Below are 15,097 nucleotides of genomic sequence, written 5' to 3'. Positions count from 1 at the left end.
AATGAATTGTAATTTATTTATTTTTACTAGGCTTGTTATGTTTTGTTTTTTTAATATGAAATTTATTGTCAAATTGGTTTCCATACAACACAAAAATAGGGAACGCTTCACGAATTTGCGTGTCATGTAATTGTTGGTAGCAATCATTTGCTTTTGATGTTTGTTTGAGAGACAGAGTGTGAGCAGGGGAGGGGGAGAGAGAGAGGGAGACAGAATCCCAAGCAGGCTCCACACTGTCAGCACAGAGCCTGATGCGGGGCTCAATCCCATGAACCCTGAGATCCTGCCCTGAACGGAAATCAAGAGTCAGACGCTTAACTGACTGAGCCACCCGGGAGTCCCAAGAATTGTCCTTTTTTTTTTTTTTTTTTTTTTCCAAAGTGCTTTCTTTTCACTTGATTTGATGGTAATTTTGCTTAGCTATTAGCATGTAAGGGAAAGATTCCCAAGACCGATCTCCATTGCTGGTTATTCCAGTAGTGATGGCTTCCTGAACTGAGTGGCAATGGGAATACAGATGAAGAGCCAAGTAGACTTGACCTCGTTTAGGTGTGTTGTGGTATCGAGAGGAGTAACGTCACTCTGTTGCAAAAGGACCAGGTACCCGACTTGTGGGGCCCAGTGTGGAAATGGAACTGTGGGGTCCCTTGTTCAAATACTAGTAGGAATTGCAGGATGGCAACAGCAGAACATTAAACCAGGCGTGAGCCCCCCCCCTTTTTTTTTTAATAAGGGTATTTATTATTTTGAGAGAGGGAGAAAGAGCACAAGCGGGGTAGGGACAGAGACGAGAGAGAGAACCCCAAGCAGCCTCTGTCATCAGTGCAGAGCCGGACGTAGGGCTCAGACTCATCAACCGTGAGACCATGACCTGAGTGGAGATCAAGAGTCTGATGCTTAACCGACGGAGCCCCCCATGCACACCGAAGGTTTCTTGGGAAACTCTGGCCCCTCCTCAGGGGCCCCCGTGTGTCGGGGTTTGCTGCCTGAGGGTGACAGGCCGTGTGGCCTCGGGAGCCTGTGAATGTCGGTCCCGGAAGCCTTTGACCCCTCTGTGAGAGGCTGCTGTCGCCTGGCATCCCGCGTTCACGACGCCTGCTCTGTTTCTCCTCCCGCGTGTAGAAATTCATCGAGTTTGAAGATGCCCTGGAACAGGAGAAGAAGGAGCTGCAAATCCAGGTGGAACATTATGAGTTTCAGACCCGCCAGCTGGAACTGAAGGCCAAGAACTACGCGGATCAGAGTAAGTGGCCCGCCAGAGGGGGACCGGCATTTGAATGTGTCTGTTGTTCCCAGGCTGGCCCCAGCTGTTGAGAGCCTTTGATGAAAGGAGAGCGAGGGAGCCCGGGACAGCCATATTCTACCCGCACTGTCACTCGCCCTACCCTTTGTCTTACCTCTTTACGCTGCCACGCGTTTCCCGTAATCAGCCTCCGATTGTGGAAATAAGTAAACGAGGCTCCTTTGATGACAAAGCATTTTGGCTTCAGGCTGCAGTCCTAGCCAGACTGGGCCAGCGCGCCATCCCGTGTGACCCCTTGGGTTACAGCTCCCGTGAGGTGCGGGCCCCTGTCTGCGTGGCACCGAGGGGACGCCGCTGTTGGGTGGTCGGGAGGCCAGGCCTGCTGAGGGAGCCCGCCGGCGTGGCCCTGCCTGGGGGTGCCGGGCTGGCCGGGGGCCTGCAGGATCACCGTGTCCCCTGCATGCAGGGGCAATGGAGTGCTTTTGGAAGAGGGTTGTTATAAGAAGCATTGTTTCGGTTTTCACAAGTCTTTGTTTAAAAGTCAACGTTATGGTGACCCACGAGTAGAAGTTTTCGTGACGGAGAAAGGACACAGCTGAAGTTTGAACAGAGGGCCACAGGCGGAAGGTGTCCTGGCCGCACGCTTGCTCGGTGGGGCACAGGTGCAGGGTGCCTGGCTGCCTCGTGAGCTCCCCAGCAGGCCAGTGGGGCACTCGGGTGACTTCCCTGCATTTCGCGGCCAGAGTAGGCCCTTGCTGAGGGGCAGGGATTGTCAACTCAGGGGGAACCCCCGTGCCCGGAGGTGGCAGGTCACGGCGTGGTCTTTGCAGCCTTTGGTACGTGTAAGGGACACTTGTGTGTCCCGTCCCACATTTCAGATGTCTTCTGCTCTTTGCCTCGGCACGGAGGCTACTCACGTATGAACTCTGCCCCCTTGTACAAGCCACTTGCTGGAGTCCTGTCTGCACCTGACTCCGTCTCGGGGGCCGTCGGCCAGCTCAGACGCAGCCAGTCGCCCGTGGCCGAGCTTCAGGCACCCTGGTTCTCCTCGTGGCAGGACTGAGCACACCAGGCGCCGCCCAGACCAGCCAGGACCTGCCTTCTGGCGGCCCCGGCGTTCTCTCCTGAGGGCGGCCCTCTGCACCAGGCGTCAGTTTGTCCTGGGACCCTCTGCCCACGTGCCGAGCCCGGAGGGGAAGTGAGGGGGCGTGGAGATGCGGGTTGTGCCGTTGACACGCGGCGGCTGTGTTTTCTAGTTTCCCGCTTGGAGGAGAGAGAGTCCGAGATGAAGAAGGAGTACAACGCCCTGCACCAGCGACACACCGAGGTGGGTGCCCGCCCGCGGCCCGGCAGCCGTGCGAGGCTTCTGGCCTTTACTTCCGGTTTCTCCTGCCCCAGCCGGAAAGCGGTTAGCCACGTGCTGGCCAGACTCCCTTTCGCGAGCGTCGTTTTTACTGCTGTCGGAGCACAGCGGGCCTGGAAAGTACCACAGTTAGAGGAGGGGAGAGGGGCTGGGGTCAGTGGGAATGACTCACATGGCAGCCTCCTCCTCCACAGATGATCCAGACCTACGTAGAACATATCGAGAGGTCCAAGATGCAGCAGGTTGGGGGCAACAGCCAAACCGAGGGCAGCCTGCCCGGGAGGAGGTAAGGCGGGAAGCTGGAGGTGGCAGGCTCTCTGGTTCCCTCATCCCCGAGGTGCCTGGGCCGGGAGGGCAGAGGGCGCTCTGGAGAGCTGCTTCTCCCTGACTCGGGTTCCTGGCCGGGGTGCGTGGCTGGAGCAGGAACGTGCCCCGCCCGAGCCCCTGGTGCCCGAGTCGGTTCCGGGGGAACGGGGTGGCCCTCCTGCTGGCCATGTGCGATTACAAAGGCCCTGGGATAATGGGGTGGCCGTTCCTGATCATCTCAGGGCCTTGTTTCTGGACCCACCTACTCACTAAAACTTGCCTGTGGCCTCCCGTCGACACTCGTGGGGCTTCTGGGGTCACGCACAGACAGGTGCAGAGACGCCCAGAGTGTGGAGGCGGGCGGGGCGGTGCAGTGTTGTGTGGGACGCCCGGACCGGGGCCGCTCAGGGACGTCGGAAGCCCAGCTCTGGCCCCTGTCCTGGAGCAGCCTCTTCCGCACCCCATTTTCTCCTTTGTAAAACATAGCAAGTGGAATCTCCCAGGAGGAGTCAGGAACGAAGGTGCTGATCTCTGTGAGGCGCGTGTGTCTCATTCGCTAATCCAGGTCTCCGTGACTGTGGGCCTTAACTACCTCGAATCACGAGCACTGATGCGTGGGTGGGGAAGAGGCCTAGACAGCCCGGTGACCGCCGCGTGGAGCCACATTCTTACTGCAGGCCAGGGTGGCACCAGCAGATCCAGAGGCCCTCGCTGGTGTGAGTCCAGGAGCTCCGCTGGTTTTATTTGGCGGGTGGAGAGAGGCTGCCGAGGCCAGCTGCTTTCTCCCCACTCTGTGCCCTTCGGTCGGGATAAGGCCCAAAGGAGCGGACTGTCAGCAAACTTCCCGAGGGTGTCGGCAACTTGAGGGAGTTGGCCTGGGGAGACCCAGGTTACGGACCTGGGCCGGGTGGGCCGGGACAGAAGTCCCAAGTCTCTAGTAGGTCGGAGGAGGGGCCGGAGGTTGGAATCCCAGGTCCCCCAGATCGAGCTTGGTGATGGGTCCATTTCCAGCGGTGGCCCGTCATTCCTGCAGGCCAAGGCCTCAAGTCATGGTCACGTCGCATGAAGCCCTTGCTGGCTGCGAAAGCTTTCTCCGTGCCCGCCTCTTCGATGGGTCACGCCGCAGACGGGAGGGCTCGGGCCCTGCCGCTGTGACCGTTGCCGACCGCGGTCTTTACCAGCGGGCAGAGCTGTTGTATCCTGTGCTAGAGGCGTCTGACTTGAAAACAGAAACACCGAGCACGCATGTGCAGAAGGCCTAGCAGGACCTAGGAAAGGAGGTGCGGGGACGGTCAGCCTGTTTTTCACAGCCCCCCTGCTTCTCGCGGGGAGCGGGGGCGCCGGCCCTTGAGGACGCTTCCCTGCAGTGAATTCTCACGCCCCAGGGAGGTGTCACACGCTGTGCTGTTCGTTAGCTGAGTCAGCACCAGGTAGTGAGGGCATACGGACCGAACGGTTTGAGTGACAGAACTCTGTAGGTATTGTTTCTGGGTCACAGATGTCTGAAGGTGGGATATAGCGATCTTGCAAGCTACTGGTTCACGGCTGAGATTTTCTCTTGAGTGCGCTGTGAGGTCCTCACTCCTGCACTCAGAGGTGCCGGGAAGATTTCTGAGCAGCGGCACTTGAATGCTAACCTGGGGCAGGGGTCTTTGTGTTGTTTTCTGTGGGGAGTTGGTCAGGGCAGTCTGGGCTGGGGCTGAAGCAGCTGGGCTGTTTGGGCATCTCTGATGAGCGCTGGGCTCGTGGCCAGTTCCTGAGAGCTGCAGCATTCCAGAACCTTCAGGCTGTTTCCCTGCCAGCCTCCTTTAGGACAGGAGCACCTCAAAGGTCACAAAGGAGAGAGCCCAGGGAGAAGGGCCCAGTTTTCCCAGAAACCGGGAAGGTGTGACTTCTGAATTCAGGACTTGGAGGCCATGAGCGTGCAGGGTTCTACGAGGGGTCAGCACTCTGGGCCCCAGGGATGCGCAGAACCTCAGGATGACGCAGGCTCAGCCAAAAGCAGAAGCCGCGCAAGTTACAAAGCCGGGCACCGAGCATCCTGGCCGTCACCGGGGGCCGGGTCAGGCCTCAGTTTCTTCCTGGATGTGGAAGAGGCCCCACGGTTGCAGGATGGGGTTGCTTTCCGTGGATGTCTCCGTGTGCGCCGGACGCAGGACCTGGTCTGGGAACCTGCTCTCCCGCGTGTCTTGTGGCTCCCTCGACCCTGAGCCAGTCTGGACGGAGCACGGCACCAGGCCCTCCAGCCTCCCTGGTGTCGGAACTGGGCTCCAGCCCGTTGCGGGTGCCACCCTTCTGCTGGTCAAGACTCAAACTCGAGAGGGGCCGGCTCACAGGGTCCCGTCTAGGGTCCCTTCCGAGGCCCCACGGCCGTTTGTGGAAGCTCTGTGCGCTCTCCTCCCTTCGGGCCCCAGGATGGTCATAAGCAGCCCCACAACCTGTTCAGCAAGGAACGGGTGTCTTCCGTTCAGCTGACAGTCCACCTCCTGTTGGTGTAGACCGTACCGCCCTCGGTGGGGGCGAGGGGGGACTCTGGCAAGAGCCCACAGGAGCCCCTTCTTTTGTAACACGGACCTGGCGGCTGTCCAGGAGAGGGAGGGGCTCTGGTGCGGATATCCGCCGAGCCTCTTCTCCCTGATTTGATCCTACTAGAAGGAAACCCCACGGTCGAGGGGTATGTAGTCACCATGGTCTCTAGGCCGTCAGCAGTCCGTTAACAAACGTTCCTGAGCCAGAGCCCCACCCGTGTGAGAGAGTCCTACTCGCAGGAAGAATGCACCTGAGCTGTCAGCCGAGACCTCCTTGGATATGGTCGGCCTCTGCCGGGTCCCTCTGGCCACGAAGAGGAAGGTGCTCTTGCCTGGTGATGGCCGGAGCGGCACTTGTCTGGGTGGGGGGTGGAGGGGGTTGCTGTGGGTCTGCACGGCCGCCATCGCCCTGCTAGCCGGCCCCTCGGCGTTGAACTTCCTCAGCAGCCCGCGAAACCGGCCACCTCTCCTGCATCGCGTGCCCACAGCCCACACTCTCTGAGGGTGCACTGTGCCTGTCTGACTGCTCAGGACTGTTTCCGGGTGAACAGCCTCTACCCCACATTCCCAGAGGGAGTGCAGGTGGAAACAGGAAGCGTGAGCCTTCTCTTGCCGCGCTACTGCACCTGGGGGCCCGGGGAGGCCCCTCCCCCCCCACCATCCTGACCTGCTTCTCCAGGGTGTCCCTCTCCTGCCGCAGCCCTTTGGGGACAGATGTACGTCTGCCCCAGCTTCCAAGTTCAGTCTCTCTGGCCCCTCCTGGAGGCTGCCGGTGCTGGGAGCCACCGATCGCTGCAAAACCTACTCCGGCGTTTTCTTCGCTCCTGGCTTGGTCTTCTTAGTCTGTGTGTCTTTAGAGACGCAGGTTAGGGTATGTGTGACGCGTGCTCCATCCCCACGTGCCCACGTGTGCCAGACGGCACTCGCCCTCCTCCCTGTGCAGAGTATGTGTGCAACCTGTTCGCCTGCGCAGGCCCCACTTGGGGGCCTCTCGGTGAAGCGGAGAGGGTCATGTGTCTGTGTTGTGTGTCTGTCGTGTGCAGATGTCTGCGTGTTTCCACGTGTCTGTTCCTGTGGAGGGAAGTCCAGAGTGGGGTGCCTGGCCGTTGGCCCGCACCGCACACTCACCCTCCATGTGAGCACGTGTGACCTGAGCTCCTGACCTCTGCCCTCTAATACTGTCTTCTCGTCTCGCCCTCTGTGCTGTTGCCGCTGTGTGCTGGCCCTTGTCTGTCGCTGCCCTGCAGTCCTCGCCAGTCGTGGAGGAAAAGGTAAAGCCCGGGGCAGCGTCCGCGCTGTTGCGCGGAGCGCTCGGGGTGCCCTGGGGTTCGGGAGAGTCAGTCCGGCCAGTGGTTCTTAATTACAGGTGCAGGGCTGGTCCTCGCCCTGCTCTTCGCAGCAGTGTTACCGATCATTGAGTCTGGATGTGGCGCTCAGAGGCCATGGAGAGGCGGCAGTGGGCTGGGCCCGGGTTCCCGAGCCAGCCCCAGACCAGGTGGTGGTGCAGGGGCCCTGCCCGGCAAGCATCCACCTTGTTCTCAGATCAGACCTTGGGTCCGCCGCGCTGGACCCGGCCGGGCAGGGCTGGAGACCCTGTGCTCTGGTGTCACACGGTCCTGGACTCACCGTCGCTCCCAATTCTGGGCCCAGAGCCCGCTGTGTGACCGTGACCCTTGCGGGCAGCTTGACCTCTGCAGGCGGTGTGACTCCCTAGGGCTGCGGCTTCTGAAGCGGCCAAGCTTTGGACAGGTCTGGGCCACAGGTGGGCAGTGCCCAGCACGTGCCCAGGGGACTGTGGACCCGGCTGCCCGTGGCTGTGTGAGGAGCAGAGAGAGGAGATGATGTTGGGTCCCCAGGGAGGACGCCCTTGCAAGAGAGCGGCCTGACTGCTCACGAGGCACGTCTGTGCACAGAGCCATGGAAGTGGGGGACACGTGTCCTCCGAGGCGGGATGCTTACACGCTGCCCTCCACCTGGGGCCCAGGGACCCACTCTGCATCTCTCCGGAGGTGGAGCCAGGCCTGAGGAGAGGGATCCCCACGTTGGCCCCGGGGGCCCGAGGGGGAAGGGCAGGCGATGGGCATTCCTGCGAGCCTGGCCGCTGTGGCCTGAGACCAGGCCCCTCCTCTGGGGATGTGCTGACCGTGTGGCGGCCGCTGCCTTCCCAGACACCTGGGCGTGGCAGGGGGGCGTGACGGGCTGCTGGCTGGAGGCAGCCTGAGCACCGGCTGAGCCTCAGGCTTGCTGAGGTTTTGATGGACCTGCAGGCTCCGAGCTTGCTAACCTGATGTCTTTCTTAAGATCTGAGTCTCTAGCTCTCACGTGAGCAGCTGAGACACGCCTGAGGACGCGTCCTCTGTCACGGGTGACGAGGGCTGCGTGAGGCCCCTGAGGTCGTCCACGGGAAACCAGCTTCCTGAGAGGCCCTGAAGGGTGCAGCCCCCGGGAGCACTCCACTCCTCTGGTTCTGTCCCTGCCACAGACTGACTCTGGGACGGCACAGCCAGGTCTCAGCGGGTCCAGGGGAGGCAGCGTCTTGCTGAATAGGACACACGAGCCGGCCTCAAAGGGGACGAAGCAGGACTCCAACTCAGACCCCGTGTTTTTCTCCTTCATCCTGGCCGCGGCCAGAGAGCCTCCCCCCCCACTTCCCAGGGCCAGGCCTCACGAAGCCCCTGCCCGGCTGCAGCAAGTTCACATCAGGGGTGACGGCCTCACGTCTCCTCTCTGTCACCTGCACCCTCCAAGCACCGCAAGAAGCTGCCTGTCTTCTCTCTCCAGAACAGTCCAGCCTCTGGACCCGGCCGTTGGGGAACTCTGCAGAAGCCCCCCGCCACTCCTCCCACCACACTCTCTGGGGGTCAGGCTCCAAGCGTGAGATGCTGTGGTGCGGGGGCTTTAATTCTTGGCCCGAACAGCTCTGGGCAGCACGGGCTATCGAGTGGACCACCTTCTCCCGGGTGTGGTGTGTCTGCCCCGGGGCAGGGCATGCATGGGCCGGCCTGGGCTGTGTGCCACCCAGGATCCAATCAGAAGCCCCCAATGGAACGTCCCCTGGGGACTGAACTTGGCAGGCAGCTTTCGGCTTCATCCTGGCTTCATCCCTGTCTCCTGGCACACCTTTAAAAGAACTCCCCTCTGGGGTCTTTGCTCCATGATGACCAGGAATAACTGCGTGGAGTGGGAGAAAGGGGCCCCCTCGGGCTGTCAAGGACACTGACACCCAACAGGAGGACGGAGCCCCTCTTCACTCTGCACACGTCGGTTCTGACGTTTTGCAGTGAGATCTCATGAAGGAACATTGGAGCGGGTTGGGGGACAGGGAGCGAAGTACAGAGCGAAGAGGTCGATCCCTTCTGTCTGGCCGCAGGACACAGACGCAGGGCCGACAGCAACAAGCAGGCACGCTGCGCCACCTATAGGAAAGACCGCCATCATAAAGTCTCCCCCCGGGAGCGCTCTGTGCGGCCACGTTGCCAGGGGGCCTGCTGCTGGCTCCCCCGTGGGACTTCTTAGTGCACATAGCGGGTGTAAGACCGAAATCACCAAACGTGAGTCACGGTGAAACAAGGAAGTATCACACAGGCCCGCAGGACAGCCCAGGTTCCCCTGAACATGAGACCGCGTTTGGTTCCAGAGGAACTCGGGGCAGGCGACCCCTGTGCCCCCACCCAGGACCCCGCTCCCTCAGAGCAGGCCCCTGCGTGTCCAGAGCGAGTCCCGTTCTCGAGTGGTGAGCCACCTCTAATGTGCACTTCCTTCCTTTCTCCCTCATGTTTCAGCAGGAAGGAGCGCCCCACCTCTCTGAACGTCTTCCCCCTGGCCGACGGCATGGTACGTGCACAGATGGGGGGCAAGCTCGTGCCTGCGGGGGACCACTGGCACCTGAGTGACCTCGGCCAGCTGCAGTTGAGCTCCAGCTACCAGGTTTTGTAGCCGTGCCGTGGAGTGAGGGTCCCCCCGTCTCCTCTCCCCCGTCCCGTCCCCGCATCGTCCCATGCTCATTCAGGAAGCTGTCTTTGCGGCCAACCCTTTGCAGCTGCCCCTGGGTTCGCAGGGCCTCTCGCGGAGGGGCGTCCGAGCTGGAGAGAAGGACTGCTCTGGGGGGCGTGGGCCTCAGGCCAGGGCTGAGCTGACCCTTTGTTTGGGGGCACAACCACGTCTGCTCCTCAACTCGCCCCAAAGCATGAGCCCCGTGGCCAGACTGGACACCGGCCCAAAACGTGCCGTCCTCCTAGCATCTGAGGTTTGCACGCCAGTTGCGGGGAAGTCCAGGGTGAGGGGTCGGCCTCTTCTCCTCTAGACTGTCCTTACTGTGCTCCTGACTTCTGGGTCTCCGAGTCTGGGGAGATGGCTGTCCTGGGTGTGTGCAGTTATCTGGGGAGTGCACGCCTCAGCGGGGTCCCCGAGAAAGCCAGGGGCAGGGACTGATTCAGGGCCCCTGGTCACGTGCTGCCGGTTTCGGTCTGTGAGCTCAGCCTGCCTTCACCAGACAGGCTGTGGCCCCATCGCCAGGTAAGGATGCCACCCCCAGGGCTGGAGGAGGCGACCCAGGCCTGGTGCCCTTTCCGCAGAGGCTGTTGGAGGTGCCTGTGGAAGGCCAAGCCCCTGGGCCTCTGGACTGGGGCGGGCTGGCGGTTGTGGGGCCTGAACTTGTGGAGCTTCTCCCTGCCGCAGCTTGTGGCTGACTGTCCATTCGTCCCTGGGCGTCCAGCTTGACTGCTGGAGGTGGCTGCAAGCTGCCCGTTCTGTCACCAAGTGACCCCACTCGCTTTTGCTTTTGCTGCAGACACTGAGCATGTCTCTGCGACCTTTGACCTGGGTGCCGGCCCACCTGTTAATGGACCTGCCCGTGTGGGGGGGTGGGGCAGAAGGGCAGGGGCCTGGGGGGCCAGGTGCGCCCCCCCGGCAGAGCCTGGCTATGCCACTGGAGGTGACGGCTCATGCGGGGCGGCCGGGGGAGGTGGCCGCGGGGGTTGCGGGGCCGCTGAGCCCCGCCTCTTGCCCGCACCCCCACCAGCTTTCTTCCTGCGTCTCTTCCTGCCGCTGCGACGTCCAAAGTAGCTTTACTCTTCATCACCTGTTTTCTGTTTCAGTTCGTATATGTGTTTTATTTGCCTTTTTTTAATTACATTTAAGTTCTTTTTATTTTGTGTTCTAGGTTTTAAGGTCTTTCTAATTTCTTAATTTTTTTGTTGTTTTTTTGTTCTGTTTTTTGTTTTTATGTGCTGTATTTTCAGTGTTTTAACCAAACAGTTGTGGCTACTCATGGTGAGGAATGACCGCTAAGAGTTTGGGTTCTTTGCATTTGGAGGTCACTGCCACACGTTGATGGTTTAGGAGGTTGAGAGGTTTGCCGTTAGGTAAGTGGTGGCCAGGGGAGCGTCCTGCGGGTAGGCGGCGGCCTGTAGGCTCAGGGAGAGCCAGGGGCTGGGGGAGGCCTGGCTGCGCCGCACGGTTCCCCTCGGTGACTTTGGGGGCGAGGAGGCCCGCTGCAGACCCGCAGACACCAGCTGGCGGGGCACAGACAGGCCACCGGACGTGGCCGTTGAGGAGGCGGCCCAGAAAACGTGTGGTCCAGAGAGGTGTGGACTCGAATGCCGGCCTCCCTCGGCCCTCTCGGACTTCCCCGTGCCTCGGGTCCCCTGCGGCCGTCTCTCGAGTGCTGGCCCGGGGCTCCGTGCAGCAGAGGGCCCCTGCCCGCGGGAGGCCTGGGAGCCTGTGTCGTGTGGGGTGGACAGACCACTGGGGCAGCTCCATCACAGAGGCTGTCAGTGTGCCTCGTGTCACAAAGAGGATTTTTCCTTCTCAAATCGGCCTTAGGCAGTGGAACCCAAATAGAAAATGCTTGGACGGGGTGCCCCCAGGGAGACAGGACCTGTCACGCGGGGCCTGTGGCCTCAGCACATTAATAATCCGGGCCCGTTGTTCTTGGCTGTGGGGGCCGTCCTGTGGCCTGCAGGATAGTGAGCGGACCCCCGCCCCCACCCACTGGACCCCAGGAGCACCTACCCGTCCCCAGTTGTGAGAGCCACGGGTGTTCCCACACATCAACACACATCGCCGCGGACCTGGCCGCCGGGTCGAGGAGGGTGTCGATTTGGATTCCAGGCAGACGCGTCCCCGCAGCCTGTTAGATGAAGCTGGAGGTCACCACCCCAGGCCCTGGCCTGACACTGACCACGCGGGTCAGGAAAAGGCGGGTCTCAGAGGTCCCCAACCAGCTCTGCCTCCCGGTCACCTAGAGGCAGCCACGGGAGCCTGGTCAGGCCTTCCTAGTTGAAGGCGGGTGTGAGTGGGTCCCAGCGTGTGTCCAGCTTTATGGAGAAGGCCATGCACCCCTGCCGTCAGCTCCTTCCCCTGAGCGCCCCCAGAAGCACCCCTTCTGGAGAAACCGTGTGAGCCACTGCCGCTGGCGACTGGGGTGTGCACCGGGAGCTGGGCCCCGCAAGAGGGTGGTGATAGGGCCTGGGGGTGCTGCCGGCAGGTTCTGGCGCGCCCACCGAGGACCGGGTTGGGGGTGAGTCACGGTTGTCGGTGTTCGTAGCCGCGTGGGGCCAGGTTATGGATCTTGTCAGGAGCTTCAGGAGGAAAGACCGGGAGAGGAGCGGGCTGGTTTCCTGCGTCGTACTTCCTCAAGTAGAGCGCGTTCGCGGCAGGAGGCTCTCACGGTCAGCGGCCGAGGGCGCATTTTAATGGTCGGTCTCTGTCCGCTCCGGGAATGTTTTGAGGGTGACCCGTTCCGTGGAAGAAGAGTCACAGTTTGTTGGCATTTGTGTAGATGTGTAGGTGCTTGAGCCGTGGGGGCCGAGAATTCCACATTCCCTCTAGTCTCTGCGTTCGTTCGTTTGGGAGGTCTGTGCCCCTCCCAGCCCCTGGCTGCGGCCAGCACTGGGAGCGGGAGATGGAGTGGGGGGCGGGAGGTGGGAGGCGGGAGACGGGGCTGGCCGGCCGCAGCAGCACCCGTAGCTTGATCCGAAGGCATGCTCAGCCTCCTCCCAGGCCCCGTAGAGCCCTCCGCCCCGCCCTGAGGCGCACCTTGTTTCCGCCCCCCCCCCCCCCCCCCCCCCCCCCGCTGGCTGCAAAGGGTTGCTTGTCACGTTCACCTAGCTTCATGTCCATCACACGCGGCATCGGCGGGCTGTTCCCGGGAGCGTGTAGGCTAAAAGCCCCGATGTGCAGCATTTAAATAAGGTGGCAGCAGCCTCTGCAAAGTGGGAGGAGTGGCTGGGTGAACCAAGGGACCGGGCCCGAGGAGCTGGCCCGACAGGAGAGCAGGGGTCCTCCTGTCCCTCCCGGTCCCGGCACAGAGCGCCGTTTGACCGTGGCCGAGGGAGCCCAGCACGGGGGCCCCGTGGAGGTGACCAAGGCCCCTGCTGGCCCTGCACGGCGTGCCCGGCCGTACCCAGAGCCTGGGGGCGTGGTGGCCCACATGACGAGCTTCTCCCTTCCCTGTGTTTGGCCCTAGTGTCCGCAGGACGAGATGTCCGAGTCGGGCCAGTCTTCCGCGGCTGCCACGCCCAGCACCACGGGCACCAAGTCCAACACGCCCACGTCCTCCGTGCCCTCGGCGGCGGTGACGCCGCTCAACGAGAGCCTGCAGCCGCTGGGGGACTACGGCGCCAGCACAAAGAGCAGCAAGCGGGCTCGGGAGAAGCGCAACAGCCGCAACATGGAGGTCCAGGTCACACAGGAGATGCGGAACGTCAGCATAGGTGCCTCGGCCGCCCGCGTGCTCCCGGGCGGCACCCCCCCCCCCACCTGCTATCCTGCCGTCCCTTCCGGCTACCGCTTTTAGCTCGGGTGCCAGCACAGACAGCGCAGACATTCGTGGGCTCCCCGGCCACGGAGCCAGAAGGGAGCGATCAGGGTGGCAGTGTCCTCGTGGGGTCGTCCCTTCCTCTTAGGACACGGTCAGATGAGACCAGGGCCTGCCCGTGTGGCCTTCACCTCTTCAGAGTCCCCATCTCCGGATGCAGTCACATGCAGGGGTTCCGGGGGCTGTGGCTTCAGCGCGTGGACTCAGGGGGCAACCCGGCTTCTGACGGTACACTGCCATCACCCAGCAGATGCACTCACTAGAGGAGGGACAGGAGGAGACATAGGGCTTTGGGTCTGGTCGTTGGAGGTCATGAAAAGGAGACCCGGTTCTGAGGAAGGGGCCCCACGTGGCCGCCGGCAAGGAGGAAGCCCTTTCCTGACGGTCCCTGCCTGGCGGGGGTCTAGTGTGGGGTCTCCAGATACGGGGCCAGAGGGCAGGCGCCCCCCCTAACCCTGGGGTTCCTGTGTGTCCCCCCCCACCCCTCAGGCATGGGCAGCAGTGACGAGTGGTCTGATGTTCAAGACATCATCGACTCCACTCCGGAGCTGGACATGAGTCGGGAGCCCCGTCTCGATCGCACGGGCAACAGGTACTCACGGAGCCCGGGGGCCGGGTGGGCTCAGTGTTCACTGTGGAGGTGGGGCCTTTGGCGAAGGTGCCCCCTGCAGCCTCTTGCACAGGCAGCGCTGGCATTGAGCGGCCCCTTGGGCGGTGTTGGAGAGCCCCCGCCCGCAGCCCAGAACGCTGCCCACTCACCCTGCCCTCCCCCGGCCGCATGTCCTCACAGCCCAACCCAGGGGATCGTGAACAAGGCTTTTGGCATCAACACTGACTCCCTGTACCACGAACTGTCGACCGCGGGGTCGGAGGTCATCGGGGACGTGGATGAAGGAGCGGACCTGCTAGGTAAACTCAGGCCACCCCCGTGACCCCAGGGCCTCGGGCTTGCTGCCGTTGCTTTTGTTCGTAATGAAAGCAAAGTCTTTGTCAGCTGCAACCTAGGGGTTTCTTTTCACAGTTTTGTCGAGATATATTTCACATTCCATAAAAGGTATCCCCTTAAAGTATAAAGTTCGGTGGGTTTCAGGGTGCTCACAGAGCTGTGTTACTGCCTAATTTTAGAGCGTTCCGTCACCCTGAAAACCGTGCCCGTGCCTAGGCGGTGCACTTTTTAGCAATTGTGCTCCTCGCAGAAAATGCCCAGACAGGGTCGGTGCCCATCTGCAAGCCCTCGGCACCGTGGTCGCCTCCAGAGCTCCCTGCACCTGGGTCAGAAATGGGTGCAGAGACAGTTCCCCGTGTGGACTCCCTCCGGGGCCTCCTTCCTGTCCTGGGGCGGGCGTCAGGCATGTAGAGGCCATGTATGCGGCCGAGCACTGCCCTCGGGGTCCGGGGCCAGGTGGGAAATCGGATCCTTGCAGTGGCACGCCTCACCCCCCACCCCCACTGCCCCCCCCCCCCCCGCCAGCTCCTGCCCCTGCTGACCTCATCCCCTGAAGGCCTGCTGCAGGACCAGAGCTCTCGGTCCCTTCCTCCCAGCAAGGCAGCCTCCGGGGCGGAGGGTGACCGTGTTGTGGGGGATCTGTGGCTCTGGCTTGTCCTCTCCTCCCCACGCCGGCTTCTGTGGAGGGATGGTACCCCCAGCTCTCGTGGCTTAGGAGGGGGCAGCCAGTCGGCGGTGCCACTTCAGCCCAGAAATCCGTGAGGCCGCCTGCAGGCCCTATGGCCCGGGTTTGGTCACATGCTGCCCAAGGAGGTGGAGCTGCCTCACGTGGATGAGGTTTGTTTTGTTTTGTTTTTTAATGTTTGTTTATTTTGAGAGAGAGAGAGCGGGA

General features: G+C 61.9%; 1 protein-coding gene across 7 annotated transcripts in view; it reads left to right on the top strand.

Moving 5' to 3' along the window:
- MAPK8IP3 (mitogen-activated protein kinase 8 interacting protein 3) overlaps positions 1-15,097 on the top strand; it is a 47,927-nt gene that overhangs the window by 14,749 nt on the left and 18,081 nt on the right. For 5 of the 7 annotated variants that reach the window (XM_047097967.1, XM_047097969.1, XM_047097968.1 and 2 more), the window contains exons 2-8: positions 1,123-1,243; positions 2,500-2,570; positions 2,801-2,892; positions 9,223-9,367; positions 12,909-13,155; positions 13,749-13,851; positions 14,050-14,168. In XM_047097967.1, the coding sequence (XP_046953923.1) occupies positions 1,123-1,243; positions 2,500-2,570; positions 2,801-2,892; positions 9,223-9,367; positions 12,909-13,155; positions 13,749-13,851; positions 14,050-14,168 (898 nt within the window). Of the gene's footprint in view, positions 1-1,122; positions 1,244-2,499; positions 2,571-2,800; positions 2,893-9,222; positions 9,368-10,620; positions 10,804-12,908; positions 13,156-13,748; positions 13,852-14,049; positions 14,169-15,097 lie in introns of those variants that run through there. The other 2 variants (XM_047097965.1, XM_047097970.1) reach the window with 2 other exon arrangements.

This window comes from Lynx rufus, unplaced genomic scaffold, assembly GCF_022079265.1.
Source record: "Lynx rufus isolate CCGP_SWC_20201006 ecotype Redwood Valley unplaced genomic scaffold, mLynRuf1.p SCAF_43, whole genome shotgun sequence".
In the NCBI taxonomy this organism is placed as follows: Eukaryota; Metazoa; Chordata; class Mammalia; order Carnivora; family Felidae; genus Lynx; species Lynx rufus.
This window is presented reverse-complemented; position numbering and strand designations above follow the sequence as displayed.